The sequence below is a fragment of the Sebastes fasciatus genome, chromosome 6 (assembly GCF_043250625.1).
Source record: "Sebastes fasciatus isolate fSebFas1 chromosome 6, fSebFas1.pri, whole genome shotgun sequence".
Lineage (NCBI taxonomy): Eukaryota > Metazoa > Chordata > Actinopteri > Perciformes > Sebastidae > Sebastes > Sebastes fasciatus.
Genome location: NC_133800.1, coordinates 26,324,946 through 26,351,101, shown reverse-complemented (window position 1 = coordinate 26,351,101; position 26,156 = coordinate 26,324,946). Strand labels below are relative to the sequence as shown.

General features: G+C 39.9%; 1 protein-coding gene across 3 annotated transcripts in view; it reads left to right on the top strand.

Moving 5' to 3' along the window:
• dapk1 (death-associated protein kinase 1) overlaps window positions 1-26,156 on the top strand; it is an 82,858-nt gene that overhangs the window by 12,215 nt on the left and 44,487 nt on the right. For all 3 annotated transcript variants that reach the window (XM_074638823.1, XM_074638824.1, XM_074638825.1), the window contains exon 3: window positions 23,475-23,696. In XM_074638823.1, coding sequence (XP_074494924.1) covers window positions 23,475-23,696 — 222 coding nt within the window. The remainder of the gene's footprint in view (window positions 1-23,474; window positions 23,697-26,156) is intronic.

The following is a 26,156-nucleotide window of genomic DNA, read 5'->3' as shown; positions in this document are numbered from 1 at the left end:
GAATTAATGATTACTTAATTAATTAAAATAAATTATACAAGGGTTTAGAACATTGTGATAGAAGTATATGATGGCCATTCCCATGCTCTATAATGACTCATAAGTTGTTGCAGCAATTTTTGGGTTGATACTATTTGATGCTAAATTTAACCCTTTTTTTTACCACTCGAAAATTTATAGAAATGATCAATAATCCCTCCAAAATGTCACATTGAACATACAATTTCAGAAAACTGGCTATTGGGGAAGTTTCATCTATTAGATGTTTTTTTTTTTTTACCCTATACATCTGTAGTGTCATTGCAAAATGTATGGAATTTAACAATACATATCTTTTTAAAGGGCATTTTCTCAAAATTAGTTTTTTTTTCTCAGACTCTGAGCCACAAATCTCCACTTCAGTAGTACTATCATACACCAAACTTTCTAGTTTCATTCCTATCTATAAGCTGAATGTTTTTAAAGAGGGGTTTGTTCATTTATCATTCATAGCCTGATTTATACAACATTTTATTCCTAAAAACATGGTGAAAATTGATTTTGTTTATGGCTGTGCACAGTATTTTGATACAAAGAGAGATCCAAAACTCCCTCTGTAAAAACCTTTGACTCTAATATGTCAACAAAATGAAACAAGAACTTTGAACCTTTGCTTTATCCAATGTTGTATCCAATGTATGCAAATTAGCACATATTTGATAAGATACGCCTCATTTGCATATTTAAACATACATTTTCAGAAAACTTGTAACACAAAAAATAATGATCTTAATGTAAGTAATCCACTGGGGAAGTTTAATTTACCATATTCCCCTTAAAGTAATGACCAATTAAATTAACAAATACAAACAGTATGTTCTTTTTCTGTTTTCTGTTGTTGATCGATGTCTTTCTCTTAAAATCCCTGAATGCATAGAAGGTGATGGTTTTTGTGTTACTAGAAGCAGCTACAGCTTGTTTGTGTTGAATCAACGTAAAATGTTCTGGGTAGTTAAAGTGAGCAGTTATAGCGATTGTGGCTGAGCAGACAAAGAGCACGAAAATCTACCATAAAAATAACCGTGGCTCTTTGTACAGGACCAGGGCAGCATCTGTAGGATGTCGGATGTTGTACGTATACAGACAAGCACACATTCAGTACATCAGAGAATCCATGTGGGTTTGTTATTGGATGTTGAAGACAAAAGGTCAAAGCGGTGGTCATCTGTCCACAGTGTTAGGCCTACAAGCAAATTCACCTGTCAGTGAGCACATGCAGGTAGTCAAGACATGGAGACATATGCAGCTCTCAAACTAAAATCTGAATATACTACAACACATAACCTTCTGCTACTACCCCACTTCACGCTTTGTTTTCCCTGTCTTTGTTTGATTATTAACAACAGTATGAACAAGGAAGGAACGCCTACACATTTTCCACACATGCATCTTTAAAGTGCATGCATTTTGACACACTTTAATAGAAGTTTTGTGCACTCACTATTTTTTTTTAATGTGTCTTCAACTAAACACTTAAAAAAAGCCTTTTGTTGCCTCTACACTCTCTGATGGATGGCGTGGGTTTATTTGCACCCAAGATAATTTGAAGCACTATGAGCAAAATATCGTCAGCCCCCAGAGGGATTAAAGATCATTGTTGGAAAATACTCGGAAGGCTTAAAGTGTGACTGTTGTAAGCATTGATCTTAAGCCTCAGTCTGGCTCAAGCTTCCCTGGCTGGAGCAGTACAGGCTGAATGACTGATTCTGGTTTCTGTTTAGTTGTTTCAAGAAACTACAGCAGAGTTTCTAGGCATTAGCTGATGTAAACAACAGGATCTCCACTGACTGAGCATCAGCTTTTAGCCAAGCCTCAGAAAAGACATATTAAAATCCGCCAGAACCTCTGTCAACTTTCCCCTTTCCTGTCATGTCATACTTAGATATGCTACGTCTGTTCAAAGGTAACATTACTATGTAAGCCACATTACATTGGTGTCACAATCTTCACATTACATAGTATATAGTCACAGATACTACGAGGAACTTTCATTTTGTGTTGATTTTGGCGGTCCCTGAGGACAAAAGCGCCAGTGTTTCCAAGCACCAGAGTCCCTTTAGAAAACCTCTCATTTTACTGCAGCAGGTTCTGACAGTCTTCCCCGCTCAGTCCTGGTTCTGGTTCTCCCGTGCCTCCCTTCCTTCCAGCGGGCTCAGCAATACGGCCCTGGGTATCAAGCAGTATGGTGTCAGTGCTGGCTCCTAGTGGGGACTGGCGGAGCAGCGAGGCGATGCTACCATTTCTGAGCTGAAGGAGTTTCTGGTGAACCTGCATGATTTCGTCTGATTCCGTTCCTTTGTTTATATTATCTGTGCTTCGTACCGCCCCGAAGTATGTTGAAGTATGTTGCTTTTTGTCAAGCTTGTCCGACCTAGTGACAGTAACTAAGGGGGGCGGGACTTAGGATCAGTCTATTGGGATTAGAATTACAATTTTAACCGCTATGTGTGATCTTGGAACATGGTAATGTTTATCTAAATATTGCGAAATCATAATATGGCCTCCTGCAATTTTCAAACCGCAGGAGGCGCATTATTTGTTAAAGGTGAAATCCGTGTCAAAATAATATTGTCGAGTTGCAGAGATGTCCTGGCTGCACATCATATTCTACAGACGAAAGAAAACACCGTGGTACAGATCCTCGCAAAATTCACACCATAATGATTTTAATATCAATAAAAATGAAAACTGTGATTAACTATTGAAAATCATGCGATTAATCGCGATTAAGTATTTTAATCGACTGACAGCCCTAGTTCCTGTTAATTCTCACACAAATTGATGGCAAACATTTTCTGTTGCTTGTTTCTAGGTGGATCATTGTTGTCGTTCTGAGTTGCCTTGGCAATATTCATACTCGCACGGTCTGTTGTGTTTGGTTTCCTTGAAGGTCCTTTCCTTGAATATCAGCCTTTTGTGTGTCTGCTTTGAGATAATCAAAAGAAAGGGCTTTCAAAACTCTGTTCAGTTTTAATTAATGTCAAAAAGGTCACACTGGAGGTGAGGAAATTCAACTCTGTTAATCTCACTGTCATTACCACAAATCATAAAGCGCGGTCCTCGTCATTTATTTTTTGAATGTCTTCCCCTGCCCACTTGTCATTTTATAGATTGTCTCACGACAACAGGGGCACATCAAAACATTAAGTCTTTGCTAAACCTACAAAACCAGTCTGTGTGCATGGTGACTTCCCTGAGTCATGACAGAGTTAACCACCTCGAAACCTGCTGAATGTCAGTTTCACCAGACGTATAGGGGCCCTGTTTTAAAGAGCGAGCACAAAATAAAACAGGAGATGATGGATGGACCAGCTGAAGCACCAGAAGCCCCCCTCCTCACCTTCTGCCACCATCTCCTTGGTTGTCAGAACAACGGTCTTGCACTTCTCTCAATTTGTATGCACAGCCTGATATCAAGCTGGTGTCTGTATGTGTCTCTGTCTTTCTTAGTCCTTCTGTTAAGCTAACTAAGCACATTAGTATCTACAAAAGACAGGTACGCCAGCACTTCTCCTTGTTCTGAGGGCTATCTGAGAAATGCTTGTTGTTGCTTGGTGTCAGCATTTAGCTCGTAGCATAGCTTAGTCTTGTTTTTGTTTTTAGACAACATTGAACATTTGAGAATTGCCCCTCCTTTTGTTAAAGGACCGGTATGTAACATTTAGGGGGATCTATCGGCAGAAATGGAATATAATATTAATAAGTATTGTTACCTTTAGCTGCATGTTGTGCTGAACAAAACCGATTCTCCGGCCGCTCATTGGTTTCGGAATAACAGTCCATTTATACGTGATAGTGCAATAAAGAAGAAAGTCCGGTTTCAATAATAACAAGCAAACAACACAACACGGCAAACAATTCAGCGTCACTGCGGTCAAAAACCCTTTGCCCTTCTGGGCTAAACCCTCACGCCAACAAAACACTTCCTACCTATATACCCGTGGCTGGGTCAGGCAATTAACACAGCGCCCCCAGTGTTCCTAACAGTGAATTACGCCACAACCTCAGTATGTGTCAGCATACATTTTTGGCTCCTACAATTATGTTTTCTTTAGTGTAATCCCCTGAAACTAAGACTAGTTGTGTTTTCGGTAGCTTAGAATGAGCCGTTTATATCTACATAGGGAGCAGGTCCTCTTCACGGAGCCGGCACTGGCTCTAGATAGGGCCATTAGCGTTTTCGCGTCTTTGCGTCAACCACTGTGGTCACGGGAGAAGTTTCAGTTGGTTGCAATCTGCAACCTCACCACTAGACGCCGCCAAATCCTACACACTGCACCTTTAAAAGAAAAGCATGTTCAAGTTTCAAAAAGATGATCACTTTGGTGTTAGTAGAGAAACATGGGTGTCATATGGACACTAGTTTTGAAAATTGTCAAACAATACACAGGCCAAGTAAGAATGATATTGACCTGGACGTCGGCCGGTTAGTATCCAGATATGAGAAAACGTGACTACATGATTTTACTCAGTGGCAGTGCGTGAAATCTGCCGTGATGTGAGCCCCAGCGTCTAAAAGGATTATAATCAATCCTACAAGAATATTAATATGGACTTCGGCACAGAAGAATATAGATTAGAGATAATTACCAAATCCTGGTCTGATTTACAGGATATTTGCATAAATTATAACTATTGTAAGCCTTAGAATCAGCATTCAACTCACGCTATTGTTTTACATTTCATGTTTTTATCAGGCTTTCCCAATTATCTTTGCATGATTAATTGATTCTCCAGGAGCACTAGAGGAGGTGGCACAGTTCTGACTACATTAGTCCAGGTCAGTCTTTCTAAAACTAGCACAGAGATCATTCACATCAAGAAACCAGGATAATTATCTTCATATCCACATACTGGGAGGAGTGTGTGTTTTAATCCACACCTGTGTGTCTGTAATGAATTATACCAAATGAAATCCTCGGGATCATTAGGAGGAATCTGTTCAGGAGCTCTTGGCAGTGAAAATGTTTGGGAACCATGGTGGCTGTAGATCATAACAACTCTGAAGATGGTAAAAGAAACCCTTCACCTCTCTTTACCTCTAAGCACAATGTCTCCATTGTTGGCGCTGCCTTAAAACCTCGGAGCTGGGGGAGGTGAATGACATTCCTCTGACATGTTGAATGGCTTTTCACTGTGGCTACTAGACAAGGGCAAACACTGCCTGCCTCTCATTTAGCTTTCTGTCAGTAATATGTCTGTCAGTGCTGTTGCTTATAGTTGTTGAAGCTGCAACTGTGACTCCTCCCTCCCGAGGTCACATTTGGCTGCTAAATGGCACTGAGACACCTGTAGAGAGATCTCAAGCCATGTTGGAGGTCTGGAGAACATTAATGACTCAGCAATTTAAATATTTAGCATAAATATTATAAAGATTTGGTGTTATTTTTAGCTGGAGACTTATGATCTGTGATCACTTTTGTAGTTTGATGTTAGTTTGTTGAGGTAACAGATAATGTAACATGAAGGATAAATAATGTTGCCGTGGTTACCTGCAGGTGTAATATGCCTTGAGGCTTGAGCTACAGTAGTGGTGTCCTGGTGGCTAAGGGGTTTAAGATGCTGACCATGCAATTTTGAGAAAAAAAATTGAAAAAAAGGGGTCAGGCAATATGTGGGGGGAAAAAATCACAATAATTTAATGTTCAAAATCCCAAAGAAATGCATGGGCTACTGACCAAAAATATATTTTAATGAATAAATAAGCTTGCATCTTAATAAATCTACAGTATATATATTATAAATCTATATTCCTGCTTGAGAATTCATATCATTTTCAACCATATATATCTTTTGTTTATTTGTTTTTTCATTCTGTGATATACTTTAGCAATCTATTGTCTTATTTTCAGTAACTAAAGTACAGCACCGTCACCACCTTGTTTATCAGCAATGTCTCCTTTCTTTACCTTTTTAAAATAGTGAGAAATGATCAACACTCTAAAATCCTAAGACACTCAATTTATTCATCGTAAGAGGGTAAAAAAACAAAACAAATATTCACATTAGAGAGGCTGGAGCCAATGAATTTTTGGCAATTTTGTTTGAAAAAAGACTAAAACAATCATTTATCAAAAAAGTTGCAAATAAAGTGTTGATCGATTGGTTTTAATTAATTAATCAATCAATCAATCGTTTCATGCTAACCCTGCTTGCATTTTTGTTGGAGCGGGCCATCCAATCTAAAAGGCGCTTGTGAGTTCCCTATCAACACTTCTCATTTTTAATATTGTTAAAAATATATGGTTGTTAAACAGGAACTGAGGCCTTCCAGTGCAGCTCAAAACATAGGTTTGCCATGCCAACCAGAAACTAGTATTGTCTGTTGCCATGGCATTCTTGATATAAACTAACTTGATTGAGAGTTGGGGTCAGAAAAACCTCCGTCAGGACATCCTGACAAAATCCATATCTGGACACAAACAACCTCACACGGTCTGTTTAATCCCACCCAGGATTATCTACCACACTCTTCCTTCCTCCAACCAGCGCTGGTTCCTCTGCTCAGTCTCTGAATCCTGTTGCCGTGGTTACCCTTCCGCTGTACACAATGGCGTGGTGGTTGCATAATGTTGTTCTGCCGGTGCAGTTTGTGGCCCACACTCCAGCTGAGTGGGCAGGGAGCACTCCGAGCCGCACTCCCACACTTCGCTCCATGCTAATGAAAAGCTTGGCCTCACCGGGGAGTTTTCACGCTGAATCATATCGGACAGCAGAGAACTTCAGAGCCTGTGGTTGATTCCCTGCTGCAAAGCCGGCGTCCTTTTGGCTTCTCTGTCATTGGTTACTTTGATATTCTTGTCTGAACCTGGTGGGACTCAACTGGCTTTAGAAACTGATGTGAAAGATGCATGAAACTCGTTTCCATCAGTGTGGAGTCACATTAAAGGTCTCTGACTGATTTGTTTGAAAAGCACATCTGTATACCATAACCCATAGAAGCACATAAGAAGACATCTTTGCATATGTGGTGTTTTGTGTGTGCACCACTGTTACCTTGTGGGATCTTCAGTGAGTTTGTTTCAGGAGTTGGACAGATGTTTGTGAAGTTTTGATTTAGGAAGATCACAACTTGCTTTTACCAAGGATCAATATCTGTAATAGCAGGACCAATATAAATATAATGATTCAAATGTTGCACTTATATAATAAAGTATTAATCATTTACCATGGAAACTATCAGACATTATGCAACAAAGTTTGAGTACACTAAAGAGCTGAAATGGCTATGACTAAAATAAACTATTCAATATTTATAAGTAGTATGATGTAGAGGGGAAACGATTCATCACTTAGTCGATGGACAGGAAAATAATCAACGACTATACGATTTTGTCGACAAAATCTTATGAGTGTTAGTCGCCTAAGAATTTCTTTGGTCGAGTTGAGGACAGCCCTTGTTGACAGTGAAGAGGCAGACAGGAAACGAGAGGAGAGAGAAAGGGGTGTGACACTTAACAAAGGTCTCTGGGTGGAGTCGAACCCGGGATGTTGTGGTTATACAGTACGGTACGCCCCTTAACCATTCAGTTACTGGTTTAACAATGTATAGTACAATGTTGAACTCATAGGTCTTCTTACATTTCCGATTACTATATAAAATGTCAGAAAATAGTGAAAAAATAGCTGTAACAATCTCCTGAAGCCCAAGGTGACGTCTTCAAAGTGCTTGTTTTGTCCGACTAGCAGTACAAAACCCAAATATATATTCAGTTACAGAGAGACAGACTAGAAATATAGTTCCTGATCGATTCATTGTTTGACAGCATAACTGTTTTTGTCAGTTAAGAATATTAAAAGTTGCACTCGCTGCTTTGTAGAGTGAAGAATAGGAGGTGTTGCAGATTAGAAATTTCTAATTTGTCAGCAGTATGTAGTTTCTGTTCTGGTTTTTATCTGCTCTGTCATCTACACTTACCGTTTCCTTTAGCACATACACACCCAAGACATGTCAAATGTAGAGGAAGTGCATCTCCAGTTCTGGACGAGTAGACTGATATGGTGAATTTGGGCACTGACAAAGGATGGTGTTCAGTGCCCTGAGGCTTTATTCATCCCCCATGAGCCAAAGACAATTTAATTAACTAGAGAAGCAGAACTGTAATTGTATAGTGACCGAGTATCTCATGCAAAAACAAAGATTGTTGGTTTATTTCTTTTCATCTGAAGATCACTCTCACTTATCACTCTCACTCACTCACTCATCTTCAACCGCTTATCGGCGGTCGGGTCATGGGGGCAACAGCTCCAGCAGGGGACCCCAAACTTCTCTTTCCCGGGCCACATTAACCAGCTCTGACTGGGGGATCCCGAGGCGTTCCCAGGCCAGAGTGGATATATAATCTCTCCACCTAGTCCTGGGTCCTGGGTCCTAGACTGACCGGTAGATCGAGAGCTTTGCCTTCTGGCTCAGCTCTCGTTTCGTCACAACGGTGCGGTAAAGCGAATGCAATACCGCCTCCGCTGCTCCGATTCTCCGGCCAATCTCACGTTCCATAGTCCCCTCACTTGCGAACAAGACCTCGAGGTACTTCAACTCTTTCACTTGGGGTAAGGACTCAGCTGAAGATGTGGATGGAAAATACGCAAGACCCCATTTCTTACAGAGGTATATGGTTGGAAAAATGGTCTTGTGGTTGTTAAATTTAGGTGGGCTGAGCTGTTTAGGAGTTCAGTTTAAAACAAAGTTAAAAGATTTTCCCGGGGAGTCGGTAAGACCAACAGTGAATAACTGGTAAAATGTATCGCCCGTTTAAGCTGAGCCGTTTCCCAATTTCCCAGCTCTCTCACTCTCACTTTGTCTCTAGTTTTTACCCTCCTAAGTGCCAAGCAATTTGGCAGCAATGCAGCAAAGATGATTATTATCCCCATGAAATATTAATCTCGGATTTGAAAAGCTAAATGCATCATTGCACAGCGCATCCAAAGTTGATCAGAATGCCTGTTTTTCTTGGCAGTCCTGTTTAAAACCTCAAGTTCATCACCAAATCCATAAAACCTGGCAGCTGCTCTGTTTTCCATTACATTTGGACAGATGAGTTTTACTGTGTTGCTTCTTCTCTAAGTATAGAAACACTTAATGAGTCAAGGTCTTTCACTGCAAAGTGAAAAGTCAACCAGCTAATGCATAACCAGTGGACTGGCTGGCCTCAGTCTCATAGTGCTAATTGAAGGCGATTACAGCTATACATTACAGTTTACGTGAATAAGCAATCATTAGTGTTTAGCCTGTGTGCCTCCATTTGTTAAAGTTGTATACATATTCATATTTGTGTGTGTGTGTGTGTTAGGGGTGTGTAAAAACCTTAAAACACTACTTCATTTCATCAGGAACATTTACAGTTTCCGTCGTTCACCTAATAAAACAGTCTTTTCCAGTAAGCAGCGAGGTTGCTGATTTTCTTTTGAACACACATATTGATTTGCTGAGACCGGCTGTTGTTGGAGTACTGCAAACTTAGTGTGAGTGGGTACATTTGAGCACTTCAGCCTGAAAGAAGTTGAATAAACGCAGTGCAGGCGGTTGAAAGAGAGGTTACATAGTGCTGTTATTACACTGTGTATTCAACTAACCAGGGACTCTGGGTTTTAAACATAAATTGTGGAGTAATATTTCAATAAAATTATGATTTTAACTATTGCAGATTGTGTTTTCGAGACTAATGAAAAAGCCTGTCGCACTTGACCGCTCTCTGCCAGGCTGACATGGTGATGACTGATCCCATCAGCCAATCGTTGGGCTGCGTAAAAGCTGCTTTGTCACAAAGCTCACAGGGATGGAGACTCAGATTACAGATTGCCAGATTACAGCACCTCACTTTTATCAGATGGCTGCGTCATCCAACCTGAAACGTAGACCTGTATTTAATGACATCAAATCCTTTTGAGTACACCATCCCTAGAAAGTATGTCAGACCATAGAGCAGATTTATTAGGCAGATGTGAGGCAGCAGTGTAGATTAGGTATTTGCTGAGATTATCATACTGGAATGCAAAAATAAAATAACTTTAAAGACCACTGAGGAGACATTAATAAAATCATTGTTGTGTTTTATTATTATGTCAATATTCTGTCATACTATTTTATTACTAATGCTGTCAAAGTTAATAACGCATTAATGCAAATTCATTTTAACGCCACTAATTTCTTTAACGCATTAATGCAACTTGCGAGTTTTAGGTTGTAGTGGGCTCAGTTTTAAAGCTAGAGTGAAGGGGATGTTTTTAGCCTCATCAGGCAGCTGTTTTCAGAGAAAAAGCTTTAAACTGTACAGTACCTGCTCAGCAGCAGACAGACACAGTTAGCAACCGGGTGAACATAGCGAAGCATTCAGCAGCTAAAGAGACAGATATTTCCCTCAGGAGTTGGTAGAGACCAATGGTGCCTTCAAATGGGGTCGTGTTTACCGTGTTCACGAGAAGAGTCCATATGAACCCCTCTTTTGGTATACACAACCTCGTAAGTGGAAAATTTCTGAAAGCTCCGAATTCATGTGTTGTGACGTGTTTGTTGATGTTGTCAGAATTGGCGGAGGCAACGGAAGTTAATTTTTCGGTACATAATAAGTGAATATATTGTAATTTTAGTCGTATATTGTAATTCATCGTAATTTTATGATATGTCTGAGGAAAATGTTGATATTCCCAACGGCCTAGTCTTTTTCCTCTGTCATTATGCCCTTGCATTATGTTACCTGTTTGCAAGCTTGCGAAATTGTTATTCTCTGTGGCTTCTAGACGCCGTCAGTAACGTTAATATTGACGTTGCTTAGCAGCGGTGTTCTCACCACTTGAACGCCAAGCATATTGTGTACACGACTTCCCATGTTGTAACCACAAGCTCACAAGTTTCATTTGAAGGCAGCACAAAAACAGAGCTAAAAGAGAGTGAATATTGAAGTTGCATGCACCATGTGGCCTCTCCAAATGAATGACAATGTTGCTCTGTAACTGCTGGATGTGTAAATAGACCATTTACGGTAACAAGCTCACCATATCAACTTAAACGTTGATGATCAATGTTAGTTAGCCAAGAAAAATAAGTTATTGCCATGTTTAAACAATGTCATATGAGTTCTCATCATGAGACTTGCGGTTTGTTTTGCTTGTCACTGGGCAGCATAAACCAAAATGAACAAACATACAAAAAAATGCTCTGTGGTTCACACCAAAGGAAACCAAACTGTGGGTGAGATCACACTCATTGTGTGTCATCCTCCACCCGTCCATGGTCATCAGTATCAGATTTGACAGAGAAGCTTTGTGTGTGCGGTGTGTGTCTTCCCGGAGCTCTACTATTCTGCCTGCTATTGTACTTAACACTTTTCAGCTTTTCAGCACCCTCTCCTATTTCACAGTAGTAGTGCTCAGAGCCAATCAATAGCTGGCTCACAGCAGTGGAACAGAGGTGATAAACAGTGTAGTACTGGCCACTATTATAGCACAAGGACAACGTTTCTTATCTTTGAAAGCCAAATCAAATATGAGGACCGTGAAAATGCTGACCTGATAATACATTTTAAGTCATGAAGACTTATTTTTTCTAAAGTTTGTCCTATTTTGTTATCAAGTAGTTATTTAGAAGTTAGCTAGCTGTTATTAGTGCTAAAACAATTAGTTGATGCATCGCCATGTCTTTTGTTAATTGTGTTATTTATTCAGCAAAAATTAAAAATGTTCTGCTGTCCAGATAAAAAATAAATTGAGAATTGGCTGCTTTCCTCCCTTTTAATATCATTGTAAATTGAAAATAAACTGAAGAAGTCACGTTGGGCTCCAAGAACTTGTGATAGGCATTTTTTTATATTTTTTTACATTATATAGACTAAATGATTAATTGATTTCTTAAAAAATATACTTTTTTAATTATTAATTCATTAGATTAATATTATTATTATTCCTTATTATTTATAATATTTATATATTTTGAATAAGTAATTAATATTTAATAATTAAAATAAATAAATAATTAATTAATATTAAAAAGAAAAATTTAAATTGACATTAATCACTAATAAAAGTAACCATAACTTGCAGCCCAAACAGTTCCAGACCAAGGAAGTCACATCAGAATTCTTGATCTGGTTGTGTTGATCTCTAAGACAAAAGTACGTAATGCTACAACGGGAACAACAAGGACATACAGTGCAGTAAATTAATTATAAGATCAGTAGTGGTTGCATAAATTCATGTTTTACAGATGGCGGAAGGAAAAATCAATAAAACACAATTTAGTAGCTTAAATATGAATTGAATTGATTTTATTGAGTCACATTTGTATTTTTCTATCATTTAGTCTTGGCTAATTGTTTGCATATGCTCTCGGTATTCTTGGTATTGGGAAGTTAGATTTAAATCTTGAATTTAAATAAATTTTATAATTTATAGATACAAAATTATAATACATGTTTTAGTGAAGAGGCTCTAGACTTTTATATTTGACAATGATTGAACTTAACAGCAGTCAGTTGTTGATTTTGATGTGATAGAGAGGAGATGCGAACTTTGAATGAATGAAGTGATGAACTTAAGTGCAGGATTGCCTGACAGCAACCAATTACATTGTATTGTTGTACTAAATGTCCGTCTTTATGAGGCAGCAATGAGTCAGCTCTAATCAATGAAATGACAGCTTCATGATTGTTAGCAGTTACTTATTGCTTTGAAAAATCATTGATGTGATCGTTCTGGTTTAGCAGCTACTATAACTTTAGGGAGAAGCTACTTAAAGCTCAGATGTTGTGTTTAAAGACATTCTGTACTATTATCTCACAGAAACTGTGTGTATGGAACAGACCATCTGTTGCAAGCAGGGCTTTCATTTTATCCGTATTATGTTCTGAGGGATATGTTTTTGGGGTGTGTGTGTGTGTTTAAATGTCATGATATACATACATTATACTCCCACGAGTGTAGGCTGTGCTTAAGAGGCTGTAATGTATAGATGGATTATGGTGGAATTGAGGGCAAAGATTAGAGGGGGGAGTATCATACCTTCCTTTTCAAGCTCGGTCTCAATAGGAATTACTTACACATTAGATTGTTCTGCAGTAAATGATTTACATCTAATGCGGTCCAGACAAGCACAAGCTTGGCCTTAGAGACGGCTTGGTCATGCACCGCCTGGCTGGAAGACAAATGTCTCTACTGGAATAATACCAGGTTTATTTCCTGCTTTTTTGCATCAGGAATGCAGATGCATAAAGATATCATCAAGGATATCCTAAAGCCAGCTGGAGCATGTGCTGACATCAACTCTCCAGCAGGGAAAATACAGATTTTCTAGGCAGGTAGTGATGTGTGTGTGTGTGTGTGTGTGTGTGTGTGTGTGTGTGTGTGTGTGTGTGTGTGTTGGTGAGAAAAGTAGCTGTACGTGTGTCATCTTCAGCTGCTGTCAGCCCAAGCTGTGCCAGACACCCTGCGTCGATGACCTGAACTTCACACTGAGCTTGTTATCGCCTCATTCTCACTGAGGAAGCTGCCTTCTCAACACAACCCCGTGTCTACTTGTAAAGCTAAAGAAAATCATGTCAGAAATAAATAAGGAATGCATATATGTCTGGTTCCCATTAACAAGAAATTGTATATCTCTTTATCTTGGCTTGGTTGCCATTGCATGATTAATATTTTCATTTAGTGGTATCAATATTTAGTGTTTGTGGGCTGCAGAAATCATTAACAAGTCATAATGTCTAGAGGTTGGGCAGTTGTGCCACAGAGTAGTGAGTGATTCCTACCAAACAGTTACCTGGGAGCTATACTTAGTCATAATCAGTGTTACCTGGTGGACTCAGCGAATACTTCCTCCATACTTGAGTGTTAAAGGAGATGATATGCCACTGTAAAGATAGTGATTATCAACAATCAGTGCTTTATGAGCTTAAAGCTACTATGAGGAACTTTCATTTTGTGTTGATTCCAAGGACCAGAGTCCCTTTTAGAAAACCTCTCATGTTACTGCAGCAGGGTCCGCGTACAAGAACTTTGACTGCCGGTCAAATGCGGCAGCGAAGCCGGATCTTGGTCTCTACACGGCGGGCTAGTCGCTGTCAGAGGCCCTGCTGGAGTTTGAGCTGAAGGAGTTTCTGGTGAACCTACATGATTTCGTCTGATTTCACGTGGAATCCGACTTTATTAAGAATAACTATATAGAAATAGCCAATCTTCTCACTGATGGTCTCGTTTACTTATGTCGTCATATAAAGGCATCCGTATTAAACTGAGAGTGTTTCATAACCAGTTAAAAGTTCCTCACTGTAACTTTAAGGGGAAAGTTCCTCTCAAGAGATGCTTGTTTGCGTTGCCTGTATGCTTGATATTATGTACAGGAGAAACTCAGATGACCATTTACATCAGTGATTAACTGATTACAGTAATCAATTGTTTTTGCTGTGAATCTTGGCGGTCTGTTTTGTTTGTGTATCTCTTTTTGTCTCGTGCATCGTTGGTTGGCAAGTGAACTGCCAGGTAGAGATGAACTGATCTTAAGGAAAGACTTGTTCCCCCTGTCCAGTGTATTTTCATTTTCTCTACCATGTGATCCTGAAATTATACATCAGCAGTTATTACATACTGTAAAAGAGCTGCGTCTGGATGTGTCTGTGTTTCCCATGTGTGTTTACACAGTAGAAATATAGAGGTAGTAATATAGAAAACATCTACAGCTGCTGGTTCTACCTAGACTGTTTTCTCCACACTGGCCACACTTTGTGTTGTGTGCTTGTTAGCATCAAATTTATTCCTCACCCTGCCCTCTCCCACCTCCCTGATTTTTGTTTACAAGGCCTTTCTGCTGCTCATTACCGCTGAACATTGTTCATTCCCACGCTGCCTCATCTTGACAATGCCAGACTCCCAGACAGAGTAGCAACCTCTAACTAACGTCAGCCAGCCATCCAGGTGAGGCGGCGCTCATTTGACAGCTCACTAGCGTCCAGTGGTCAGTCTTCTTACTGAGTGGAGTGGACACAAGACTCTGTACTATCACTCTGTCTTATTTGTTGCTTTTTATGAAAGTGCTCCCTGCTCACACACCTTATTGTACCAATGTCAACGCTGCTGTCCGTAATCCTGAGCTATCCTTTATTTCTAACACAACAACAGGGCAAATTATGCTTTGTTTATGTTACATTACATTACATTAGGGCTGCAATTTGCAATTCATTTCTCTATCTATTAATCTGGCAGTTATTTTCTCAATTTATCATATCATCATTAATCGTTTGGTCTATAAAATGTCAGAAAACGGAATGGAAATGTCCATCACAATTTCCTATAGCCTTAGTCGAGGTCTATAAATGTCAACAGTCCAAAACCCAAGGATAATGATAGTTAACTATCACATAAGAAAAAGAAAAGCAGCAAATTAGGGCTGCAACTAACGGTTATTTTCATTGTCGATTAATTTTGATTAGTTGTTTGGTCTATAAAATGTCAGAAAATGGTGAAAAATGTTGACCAGTGTTTCCCAAAGCCCAAGATGATGTCCTCAAATGTCTTGTTTTGTCCACAACTCAAAGAGATTCAGCTTACTGTCATAGAGGAGTAAAGAAACCAGAAAATATTCACATTTAAGAAGCTGCAATCAGAGAATTTTGACTTTTTCCCCCAAAAATGCTCAAACTGATTAATCGATTATCAAAATAATTGGTGATTAATTTAATAGTTGGCAACTAATCAATTTAATCGTTGCTGCTTTACAGCAAATCGTTGACATTTCTGCTTGAAAAAAATGAAACGACTATAATCGTTTATCTGTCGATCAATCATTCGACTTGCTGTTTCATTGTATTACATTCATTTAGCAGCTGCTTTTGTCCAAACCGACTTGTAATAAGTTACTTAATTATATCTGCAGTGTGAAGAAGTCTTTAAAGGTGTTTCCAGCATCAGTGTTGTACTATAATCGAGGCCTGTGTGCAGCTGGAGCTTTGAAGCAACACTTCAGCAGACATTAAATCTAATTTGCCGTGTTTGCGGTGGCTGAACTGATGCTCTTAGCCTGGACTCTGTGTGGCTGTTTGCATGTAAATTGACTGAGAGCAGGCCTGTTTTCAAGAAGCTGTCTGTTGCTTTGTACTTTGTATACGCAACTGTGCTTCCATGTGTGTACATTCAACAGGCAGGACTGTATATAGTAAACCTGTCGATGAACTGTATCCGTCATGCAGACCTGCTTTATCAAGGGTCAAGAGAAGCATGCAGCAATAAATCTGTTAACCGCTGCAGTATCTTTCCACAGATAAACACGCTGCAGCCAGCAGTGTTAGGTAATGCAAGGCATTGCTACACAGCCAGGCAGCTCTGATAGACACAAACAAACCTCTCCTATCATCCCCTCCCCTCCAGTTGCTTTAGAGACACAAGTAGGCCAAAAGTAGGAAGCCTTGTCTGTGCTTTAAGCACAACAAAGAGAACGGAGCAATTTGATCTTGCAGACTATCTGGGGTTTAGTGCTACACAGGGTTGAGGGGGAGAGCTGCCCTTGAAAAACAGCCTCCCTGCCTCTGTTTGTCAGTGATTCCCAGGAAGGCTTTTTCTTCTCTGCCTGCTCATTATTTCTGCCCCATCTTTGCGATTGCTCAGCAGCATTCGTGCAAGTCAGTGCTCTCCCTCAACATCCCAGGAGGATGAGAGGGATTTCCCAGCTAGCCTCCGCTAGTCGGTAAACATAAGGTTGTCTGTCGTACGGGGGGGAATCCACCACCTTAACTCCTGTTAACTTAGCTCCTAGCTAGAATTTTAAGAGCGAAGACTCTCAGAAAGAGGAACCCAACCAGGGAGAGGGTGTTTGATTTTCAAGGCAGCATTGGGTTTTTGGTTTCCCTCCACTACCTCACCGAGGGAAGAGAGCTCAGTTGAACTGAGGCCATTTTCCCCTTGTTTGTATGTGTGTGCAGCTGGTGTTGTTAACAAAGGGTGGGCTCACTTTCCCCTGTCTTTACAGGCGTACAGTGGGAGAGCTTTTGGAAATAACAGAAGTTTGATTCCCACAGGCTACATGCCATCACGCTGAACGTGTAGTTGGAAACGTTCCCATCTTTTTAGTTGTGTTTTCATGAAAGGGAGCAGATTATTTCTTCTTGAAAGGTTGAACCAGTTTACACAACCATTGCATACCTGAACTAATTTAATTCACTACTATGCTGATAGCATTTCCCAACCATTTATCTGCAGTTGTAAACGTAGTAATTTGCAGAAATGCACATTTTAATGCATTCTTGTGCTAAGAGTTGCTATTATTCCATTTTCAAGCTGCGTCCTGGTTACCACATCATAACTTGATTTAAGTTTGCTGGCTGTCTTGCTGTGAAGCTCAGTAAAGACAAGAAAGAGCATTATAAACATCAGCACATTAGTGCTATTACATCCTGTCAAAACCTCATCATATGGTCATTATTCTATTATCAGTCACAACGTCAAAAAGTCCCCTGCCAGCCATGGAAAACTGACTACAACAGGATGTAATTATAGTACCTCTATACATCTTTGACAGTCTTTGTCTGAGCATGCTCAACCTGACACCCAACAGGTGCTATAAAATAATGTAAAATGTAAATCCAAGGACTTCAAGCAAGGAGTTTCAGGCAGTTCAGGAGCGGTACACCTTGGCGTGGACTTTGGGCTTTGTAACTTTGTAGACCTTTTACATGCACAAAAAAATGATATAATACACTAAAGAAAAAGGAAAAAGCACAAAAGCATTATAGGTCCTATTTAAGTCGGAAGATATAGTTGCATTGAACGGTGAGCTTTTCAGTGTATTGTGTGAATTGGCTTGAATTTGTATGCACAAGGCTTCACTTGCCTATTTAATTGTCAGGCAGCACGAGAGCCCTTACAAAATATCACACTGAATATTTTCAAGTGTCTGCAATGGTTCGTTTTTTGTGTGCAGGACTTTTCAGTATGCTGAACAGTCCAACAGTCTCACATTTCTCACACAAGATTGCTTTTGGCTGTTCTTCAACATCCTGTCCTTACAATCCAGATGCATCATGGTACATGTATTATTGTATGGTTTTGTCACTGAAGTAGATCAACGGTGTGAATTAAGCCAGTATAAGGATTCAGGAGAGCTGCACCAACTGGAGAAGTAAATGTGGAGGAAAATAAACATCTAGTCACAGGATGTCTTCAAAAACTGCACAGATGGTGTATAATCAAGAACAGGAAATCAGTTGTGTTCTCCTTTCTCATCCTCAACAGTATTTTCACACCCAAGTCCCACGGCTTCACAGATTACACTTTTCCTCTGCATGAACTTTCCAGCAGTGGAAAGTTTGACAGCACACGAATGAGTTGAAGGATGTTCTGAGCAAGCTGTTTGTTTTTGTTGGGGGTTTCTTTTCTGTTAGGCAGATTTCAGGTTCATCAGATGCCAACATATTTCTATCTTTTCCTTTTTACAGTTTCAGTGGTTAACACATGAAGTTACATGTTTAGCTTTTTGAACTTCAAGTCCACTTTTTGTTCACCTGAATGTCTGTTTGTCAAGAGAAGAGGCGAATATGGAGGAACATGAACTTGTAGGCCAGCATATAATCATAAACCATAAGCATTCTCATCACCTTAGCCGTCTAGACTTGACCTTTACAGCTGCACATTGCAGCTAATGTGATAATCCTTGGAGGTATGATAGCATGCAAAGTTCACTCATTGGCTTATTGTGGCTTCATCCAGCCAGGTGAGTGTGTAACAGGTATTCAGTCATTTGAATACAGATTGTGGAGTCCTGTGTGTGTACATGTATAATATTACATATACACAGTGTGAACAAAAGCCCTCTGCTCTCTTTTGTCAATTCCTCTGTAAGACGCAGATCAAATCCTGATGTTTCTGTCTCTTCTATCTACACGACGGAGGCCTGACTGACAGGTGGGGACCTCAATAGGGTGAAGCCAGACTGAATGGGGGTGGAAGTGTCATTAACATGAGAAAGCCCTGATCCTCCGCTCTCTCTTCCTCTTCACATTGTCTGCTTCGTGTCTCTGGCTCAGTCGTGGGACGAGTCACTTCCTTAAAGAGACATCATTCCCTTTAGCTAGTCGGTAGTTCGGTTTGTCAGCAAACAATTCTCCAACCGCCAGAATCAGATTACTTCCCTTCAAAATATGTCAGTTTAATGTGGTCGATTATTATATGATTCTCGAATACATCCAGAGGGTCATGTGAAACTTTTGTTCCACCAAGTAAGAAATGTTTGAAAGTGATGTCTGGTAGTATGATTTTGGCTGGCTGTAAATTAATCTGTTTTTTTCTTGGTTTTCCCCGCTACCCACACTTATCTGCTGTTGTCAAAGCAGATGAAAATACTGTTCTTCTCACATAGTAATGTAGATGCAAAATAAGGCTAAGTCTATACCATAGACTGTATATAAGAAGTGGGCGTAGTCACTGTGACGTTTTGAAGCCCCGAGTATGGCATTTTGGCCATCACCATCTTGTTTTTTTGCAATTAGAAGTGACTCGAGATTGGAGCTAAGTACAACCGAACGCTGAATAAGACATTTTTAGGCGACCAAAATGTTACAATTAATTTTCATGAAGAAAGGGTTAAAGCTGTAAGACGAAAACATGGACAACTCCCAGACCGGACAACGCCGTGGTAGTGACCTGTCAATCACAAGGTAGCCACGCCCTAAAGCATCCCCTGCTTTATGGTCTATTTGACTCTAAATGGGACCATAATTTACTAAATGAACATCATGCTGTATTGAAGAAGACTTGAAACTAGCGATTGAGACCATAAACTCATGTTTACAATGTTTACTGAGGTAATAAATCAAGTGAGAAGTAGGGTCATTTTCTCATAGACTTCTATACAATCAGACTTCTTTTGCAACCAGAGGAGTCGCCCCCTGCTGGCTATTAGAGGTTCCCACTAGTCTATAGCTACCACCATGGCTTTTTGTGGCCTCCAAATCCACCTGTAATTGCCTATTTTGTGTGTCAGTATAGCCAGCTGTGCCAATGAAGGACAACTCCACAAGTATTAAAGGTGTGTAGGATCTGACGGTATCTAGTGGTGAGGTTGCAGACAGCAACCAACTGAAACTTCGCCCATGTGCCAAGTGTGTAGGAGAACTACGATGGCCGACGCGAAAACATTAAAATGTGAATGGCCCTTTGACCTAAAAATGTGGACGTAACCTCAGACACTACTGATCAGCCCACGGGGACGCACTACACTCACGGGTCAGAGCAGGGTGCCGTTTTTGTTACTGATACTCCCCGAGGCGTTATTTCTTTTTCCCTTTTAAAGCTCCTCTGCAGCTGGCAGTGTTGCAGTCTGGATCCTGCATTTACTCATCAAATATTGGGAGACACATTGTAGAGAGAGGATTAGAGTGGGAACATATAGCTAAATTACTAAACTGCTTCCTGACAACTGTGCACTCTGGTCTTGGCAGGACTGTGGGAATCAGATGACAGCGCAGGGATCTCTCTGTATTGTGGCCATTTCTTTTGCCAAGGAAGTGGAAGTGTTTGCCATAAAGCTGTGAATCTGCGTGAAAATCTGGCCGTGCATGGAAACCTAAAAAATGAGACAGAATGTGGCACTCTCTCTCTCTCTCTCTCTCTCTCTCTCTCTCTCTCTCTCTCTCTCTCTCTCTCTCTCTCTCTCTCTCTCTCTCGTTTTCTCTCACCCTTCTTTCTCTCACCCCCTACTCCCTTGTTCTCTTCCTCCCTCCGTGGGTGTTGGGTACACTAAGTGCTTCATGATTGCCAGGGCCGTGAGGAGGCACAATCGGCGGAGGCGTCAACAGCCCTCAGCCAAGTGTCCTTGCTTCCTCAAGTGGTTCTTCTGGCAGTGTTTCGGTCGAGTGACAGTGGAGTCAGCGTTATCCAGTCACATAGCAGCGTTCAATAACAATGCTTCATGGCAGCATGATAGTGGGATTTCCATAACAGCTCCTGTGTTGTTCATACATACATAATGTGTCAGGCTAAAATATCACGCAGGCTCCCCACATTTGGATTAGTGCTTGTGTGTGTACTGCACTTCAGGCTGTACACACCAGGTTTCTGGACAATATTTATCATTGTTTTGTGTTGTTAATTGATTTCCAATGATAAATATATACATACATTTGCATAAAGCAAGCATATTTGCCCACTCCCATGTTGATAAGAGTATTAAGTACTGGACAAATCTCCCTTTTGAGGTACATTTTGAACAGATAAAAAAATGTGTGATTAATTTGCGATTAACTATGGGAAATCATACGATTGATCGTGATTAAATATTTTAATCAAATGACAGCCCTACTCTTAACTGGGACCATGTCTGTTGCAGCCTGTTAACATTGTAAAATATGAAGGAACTGTAGGAAACATTACCTGGGCAGGTGAGAGAGTTGACATGTGTGCATTTAAAAATGATAAAATATTTCTCATTGGGATAGAAATCATTTTGGTCAAAATTAGACAAAACCTATATTTGTTGCTATAACTGTATATGTATATATCACAGAGTGGAACAGTTTGTCATATTGCTGCTTCATGTTGAGTCGAACAAATGTCAAAAATTAGTGAAAAATGCCCCTCTCCATTTCCAAATGCCAAAGATAACATCTTCATAATTGCATGTTTTGTTCAACCAACAGTCTAAAATCCCCAAATATTCACTTGGTTATCACAGAAGATGAAGAAAACCAGGATATATTAAAATTTAAAAAGATAATCTACTAAGCAATTAATCAACTTTAATTCTTTCAGCTCTAGATTCAACCGATAGTTTCTGTATGTTTGGAAAAGCCTGAATAATGGATGTGGTCATTTGTAGGAGATGATTGGCAAATAATTTACAATTCTTTCTTGCATATAGTAGAAATCAAACATTCCAGAGGAAACCTGCTAATTTTTTTTAATGATGTTTGTGGGTGAAGATGGAAATTAAGATATTTCTGCCCTGCAGCCAATACATCACATAAACATTTCAACCATAAGCACTCAAACCTGTCAAAATTTCAGCTTTTCAACAGGTGATCAACACTGTTGAGATACAAACACTAGATATCTAAAGAGTTAATTCTGAAACATAACATTTAACCTCTTTCTACCCAGATTTAGTTCTTACTGTACAATAAACAACTATTCTGAGACTGATATGATTTATATAACTTAATTGTAGTGAATGATGCTTGTTATATAAGCAGTAACCGTCTTTGCTTTCTTGTAAATAGTTGAGTGTGTGTGGGGTGTAGGGTTACTGCTTGGATGTTAGTCAGCTGTGTTGATGTTGTGCTGAGCTGTGATTCTTATCAGTGTGCTGCTGACAGTGAGATCTGTGCTGCCTGGATATAATTTACACACTGTTTTCAAACTGATTATGAGGGATCGCTGAGGGTGAGGGCAGGTGTTTCTTGTCCTCCGCTCCGCACGAATACTCTCTTTTTCCACTGCAGATCGTGATTCAATCTCCTTCTGCAAATTAGGGACAGATTTGGGATCAAAATGTGTGATATCGTGGATTATCATTTCATATATATATATAAGAGAAGAATTGGGTTTTAAAAGTCTCTGAAACACCTCCACAGGTAGACCTGACGTCATCCTGATTTATATCTGAATACATATGTCTTTATTCAGCTTTCATTGCTATTTCTGTATCCAGGCGCCGTCGGGCATGATGCATCAGCCAGTTATTAATTAAAGCTGTTTCCTGATCAACGGTTTTATTGCCTTATTATTCCGCCCACTCCGTTTGGCTCACATGTCTGTGTTTACCATATTGAAACTGATGCAGATACGGCCAAAACGCAGGGTGGCTGCTTTATTAGTGAACAGTAAACCCTGTGGGAATTTAACACTTGAGCACTAGAGTGTCTTTGCAGCTGATTGATTAGTTCACTCCTATCTATTTCTGTTACGCATATGTCTATTGTCTATTGTTCATTTTGTCAGTGTGTATTGTCTACTGGCCTCTTTTATTATTTGTCATCAATTTCTGGTCTCTTTGGTGTAGCTTATAGAAATGAGATGAGTGTTTCCTCTTAGTCTTATTTATGGTCTTATTTGTTTATAACGGAGTTGTAGAAGGTGTTACAACTTAAGTGTTACAGGATTAAGTGTTACAGGACTATTCAGATATTTTGAAAAGTACACTTCTTTCTTTTTTCTTGCCGAGAATTAGTTGAGAAAATTGATACCACTCTCATGTCTATAAGTCAAGTGTATCTGTAGCCAGCAGCCAGTTAGCTTAGCTTAGCATAAAGATTGGAAACGGGGGAAACGGCTAGCGTGGCTCTGTCAAAAGCTAATAAAATCTGCTTACCAGCACCTCTTTTGTATGGATCAAACAAATAAGATATAAGGTGTTAATTAGCAAGCTTTAGAGGTGCTTTTTGGCAGATTTTCTTTTATTCCGTTTTAATGTTTCAAGGCTAGATGACAAGTTTTTTGACAATCTCTTCTTCTCCTCCCCTCGCTAGCGGCCAGTTTGCCGTGGTCAGAAGATGTCGGCACAGGAGTACGGGTGTGGAGTACGCCGCCAAATCCATCAAGAAGCGGCGCAGCAAGTCGAGTCGACGAGGGGTGACGAGGGACGACATCGAGCGCGAGGTGAGCATCCTGAAGGAGATCCAGCACCCCAACATCATCACGCTCCTCGAGGTCTTCGAGAACAAGGCGGAGGTCATCCTGATCCTGGAGCTGTGAGTGGCCTTTTTAACTCATCTCAACTGAGATTTTTGTTTTTGAACAGTATTCGAGTAAAACCTTTACAAAATGGTAGTATAAGGTTTGCAAAAAATCCACGACTTGCATAAAAGGCATTGAAAAACACTGGACTACATTTTGACAAAACAAGGCAAGTTGCCATATTCCTGCAGACTTTTTAAAATATGTAATTTAGTATCAATGGTATCTTTTGCCCATATAGTGAGATACATAATTCAGTTGAGGATAACTCAACATTTAATAATCATTGTGGCCTTTCAAAACGATCATAGCCCCGTAGTGCAGCATCTTATAAGACCAATATTAACACCCAGATTTAAAAAAATGGATGGTCAAAATCAAAGCGGAAGAGATATCTTGACTTTTAATCCCTAGTATGGGTCAAGCTCTAACAACGTTGGATCCTTCATTTCCCATGATTTAGTTGAACAGCATTTTAAGTCTCATACCCAAGCAGAGATAACCGTGCTGCCCCTTTAAAAATCTAATCTAAAAACACTTGCTTTTTGAAGTAATAGTCAGATGGTGATCATGGTGACCAGTATTCAGAGTATATTGGTTATAAACTGCCTGTAGCTTGAACCTGTTACAGGTGTCGTGTGGCACAAAGCTCACTTAACACCAGTTTGACCAGGTTAGGTGGAACTCCAAACACTGTCAGGTCACTCATATGTACATTACAATTATAATCCAGCTGACACGCTTATTCAGAACAAATACGCATGAAGGCAGAAAGGACTACACCTCAATTAGTAGGTCAGTTTACAGCCAGCAGTAGTGAGCGTAACGATGGGGGCTGCAGTTGCCGGACAACATTCCTGTCCAGTGATCACATACGAAGGAGGGAATAACAAGCACAAAACCAGTCCAGGCCAACAGCACAGTACAGCATGCGTGTGTGATTAATAAGTCCGTGGCTCATTTCCAGCTCAATACAGTTAAGTGGTAGAGCAGGTCACTATGGCTACAAATAACATCTCGATATTTTTAATGCTTGATTAAATGCTTCAGAGGAGAATTATTAAAATCTGAATAACGGAACGACCTTCAATTAATGCCATTAGCCATGCACAGAAGTACAAAAATGATCTTATTTATCATCATTGAGCTGTTTTAATGATGTTTTAGACAACACAGAATTTAAATTTAGTAGTAAAAAATAAGCAGGTTCTTGATAAATGGCTGCATAGCACTGCAAAGTACTGTATTGACCAACAGTGAATTATCAATGCAGGCTCATTTTTTAACTTCTTTTCTTCCTCTCAAACATTTCTAGAATTGTTCTAATGTTTCCTCATTCCCAAAACACAAAACAAGTGAACCCTGTTCCCAATTAGACTGATGCACAACTTCACGTGTCTCTAAATCAGTTTCAAACTGTAAAAACATGATCCCATGAATCCCATTTCCATGTAATATCCCCTGCAATCAGTTATCTGAATACATTTGTGGATAGAAATATTCTATTTAGTTGCACAATGATGCTTAAGATTATATTTACAATGCACAGTCTAAATAATTGTAACCGCTCCATAGTTTAGTCCACTTTGCAGCTGAAAACCGACCTCTCAAGATTTGGATACAAAAAATGTCCAGTGTCAACAACCAAATGTATCAGTCAAACCCAAAGAGTGTATAAAAAAAATGAATGACATGACAGCTCCCCAAAAGTGAAGCCAAAACATCTTGATCGCCCCCTGGTGGCTGGCTGCAGTATAGGTCATAAAGCCCGCCTCCTCCATGTTAGCAGATGGGACATGGGTCAAACTAAAAAGTCAAAGTACACGTCAAATACATTTTTCCCAAACCGTGGTGCTAACGCAGCAGCTAGGTGGCTCACGCTAACAAGCTGGGGCCGTGCTCGGCTCGTGATTGGCTCGGACGGGTGTGTAGGTGTGTGACTCTGGCTCCAAATAACGTTAAAATCTCAAGATGGAAGCTCCCGTATCCAGGATATTTTGGCTTCACTTGTGGGTGGAAGTGGAGTTGCGTTGTCCATCTATATATACAGTCTATGGTCAAACCATATACGTAGCACGTTTGCATTGCAATAATGCACGCTTGCACCTCAATGCTATCAACGTTGTCCAATTATTGACAATAACAAAAGATGAATACTGTGTTTTTGTGGAGTCAGTGGTGTGGCTTTGGATTGCTTGTGAGCATGTTGATAAACCTGCGAAATAAAAAAAGGATGTACATTATCCACGATTACCACAGAAAACAAAATAGCTCATGTGAATCCACAGACAGTTTCAGTGTCTGGTAATGCCACTGCTGAAACTGTTATGATTCAACCCACTAGGGAGGATCCATCGATTGTCTTTTCTTTTGAGTTAATCAAATCAGTTTGTCTTTGTGTGGGCAGAATAAACCCAGACGATGGAGAAGTGGACTTCAAATGTCTGGGAAAATGTGGCTGAGAAAAATCCAAT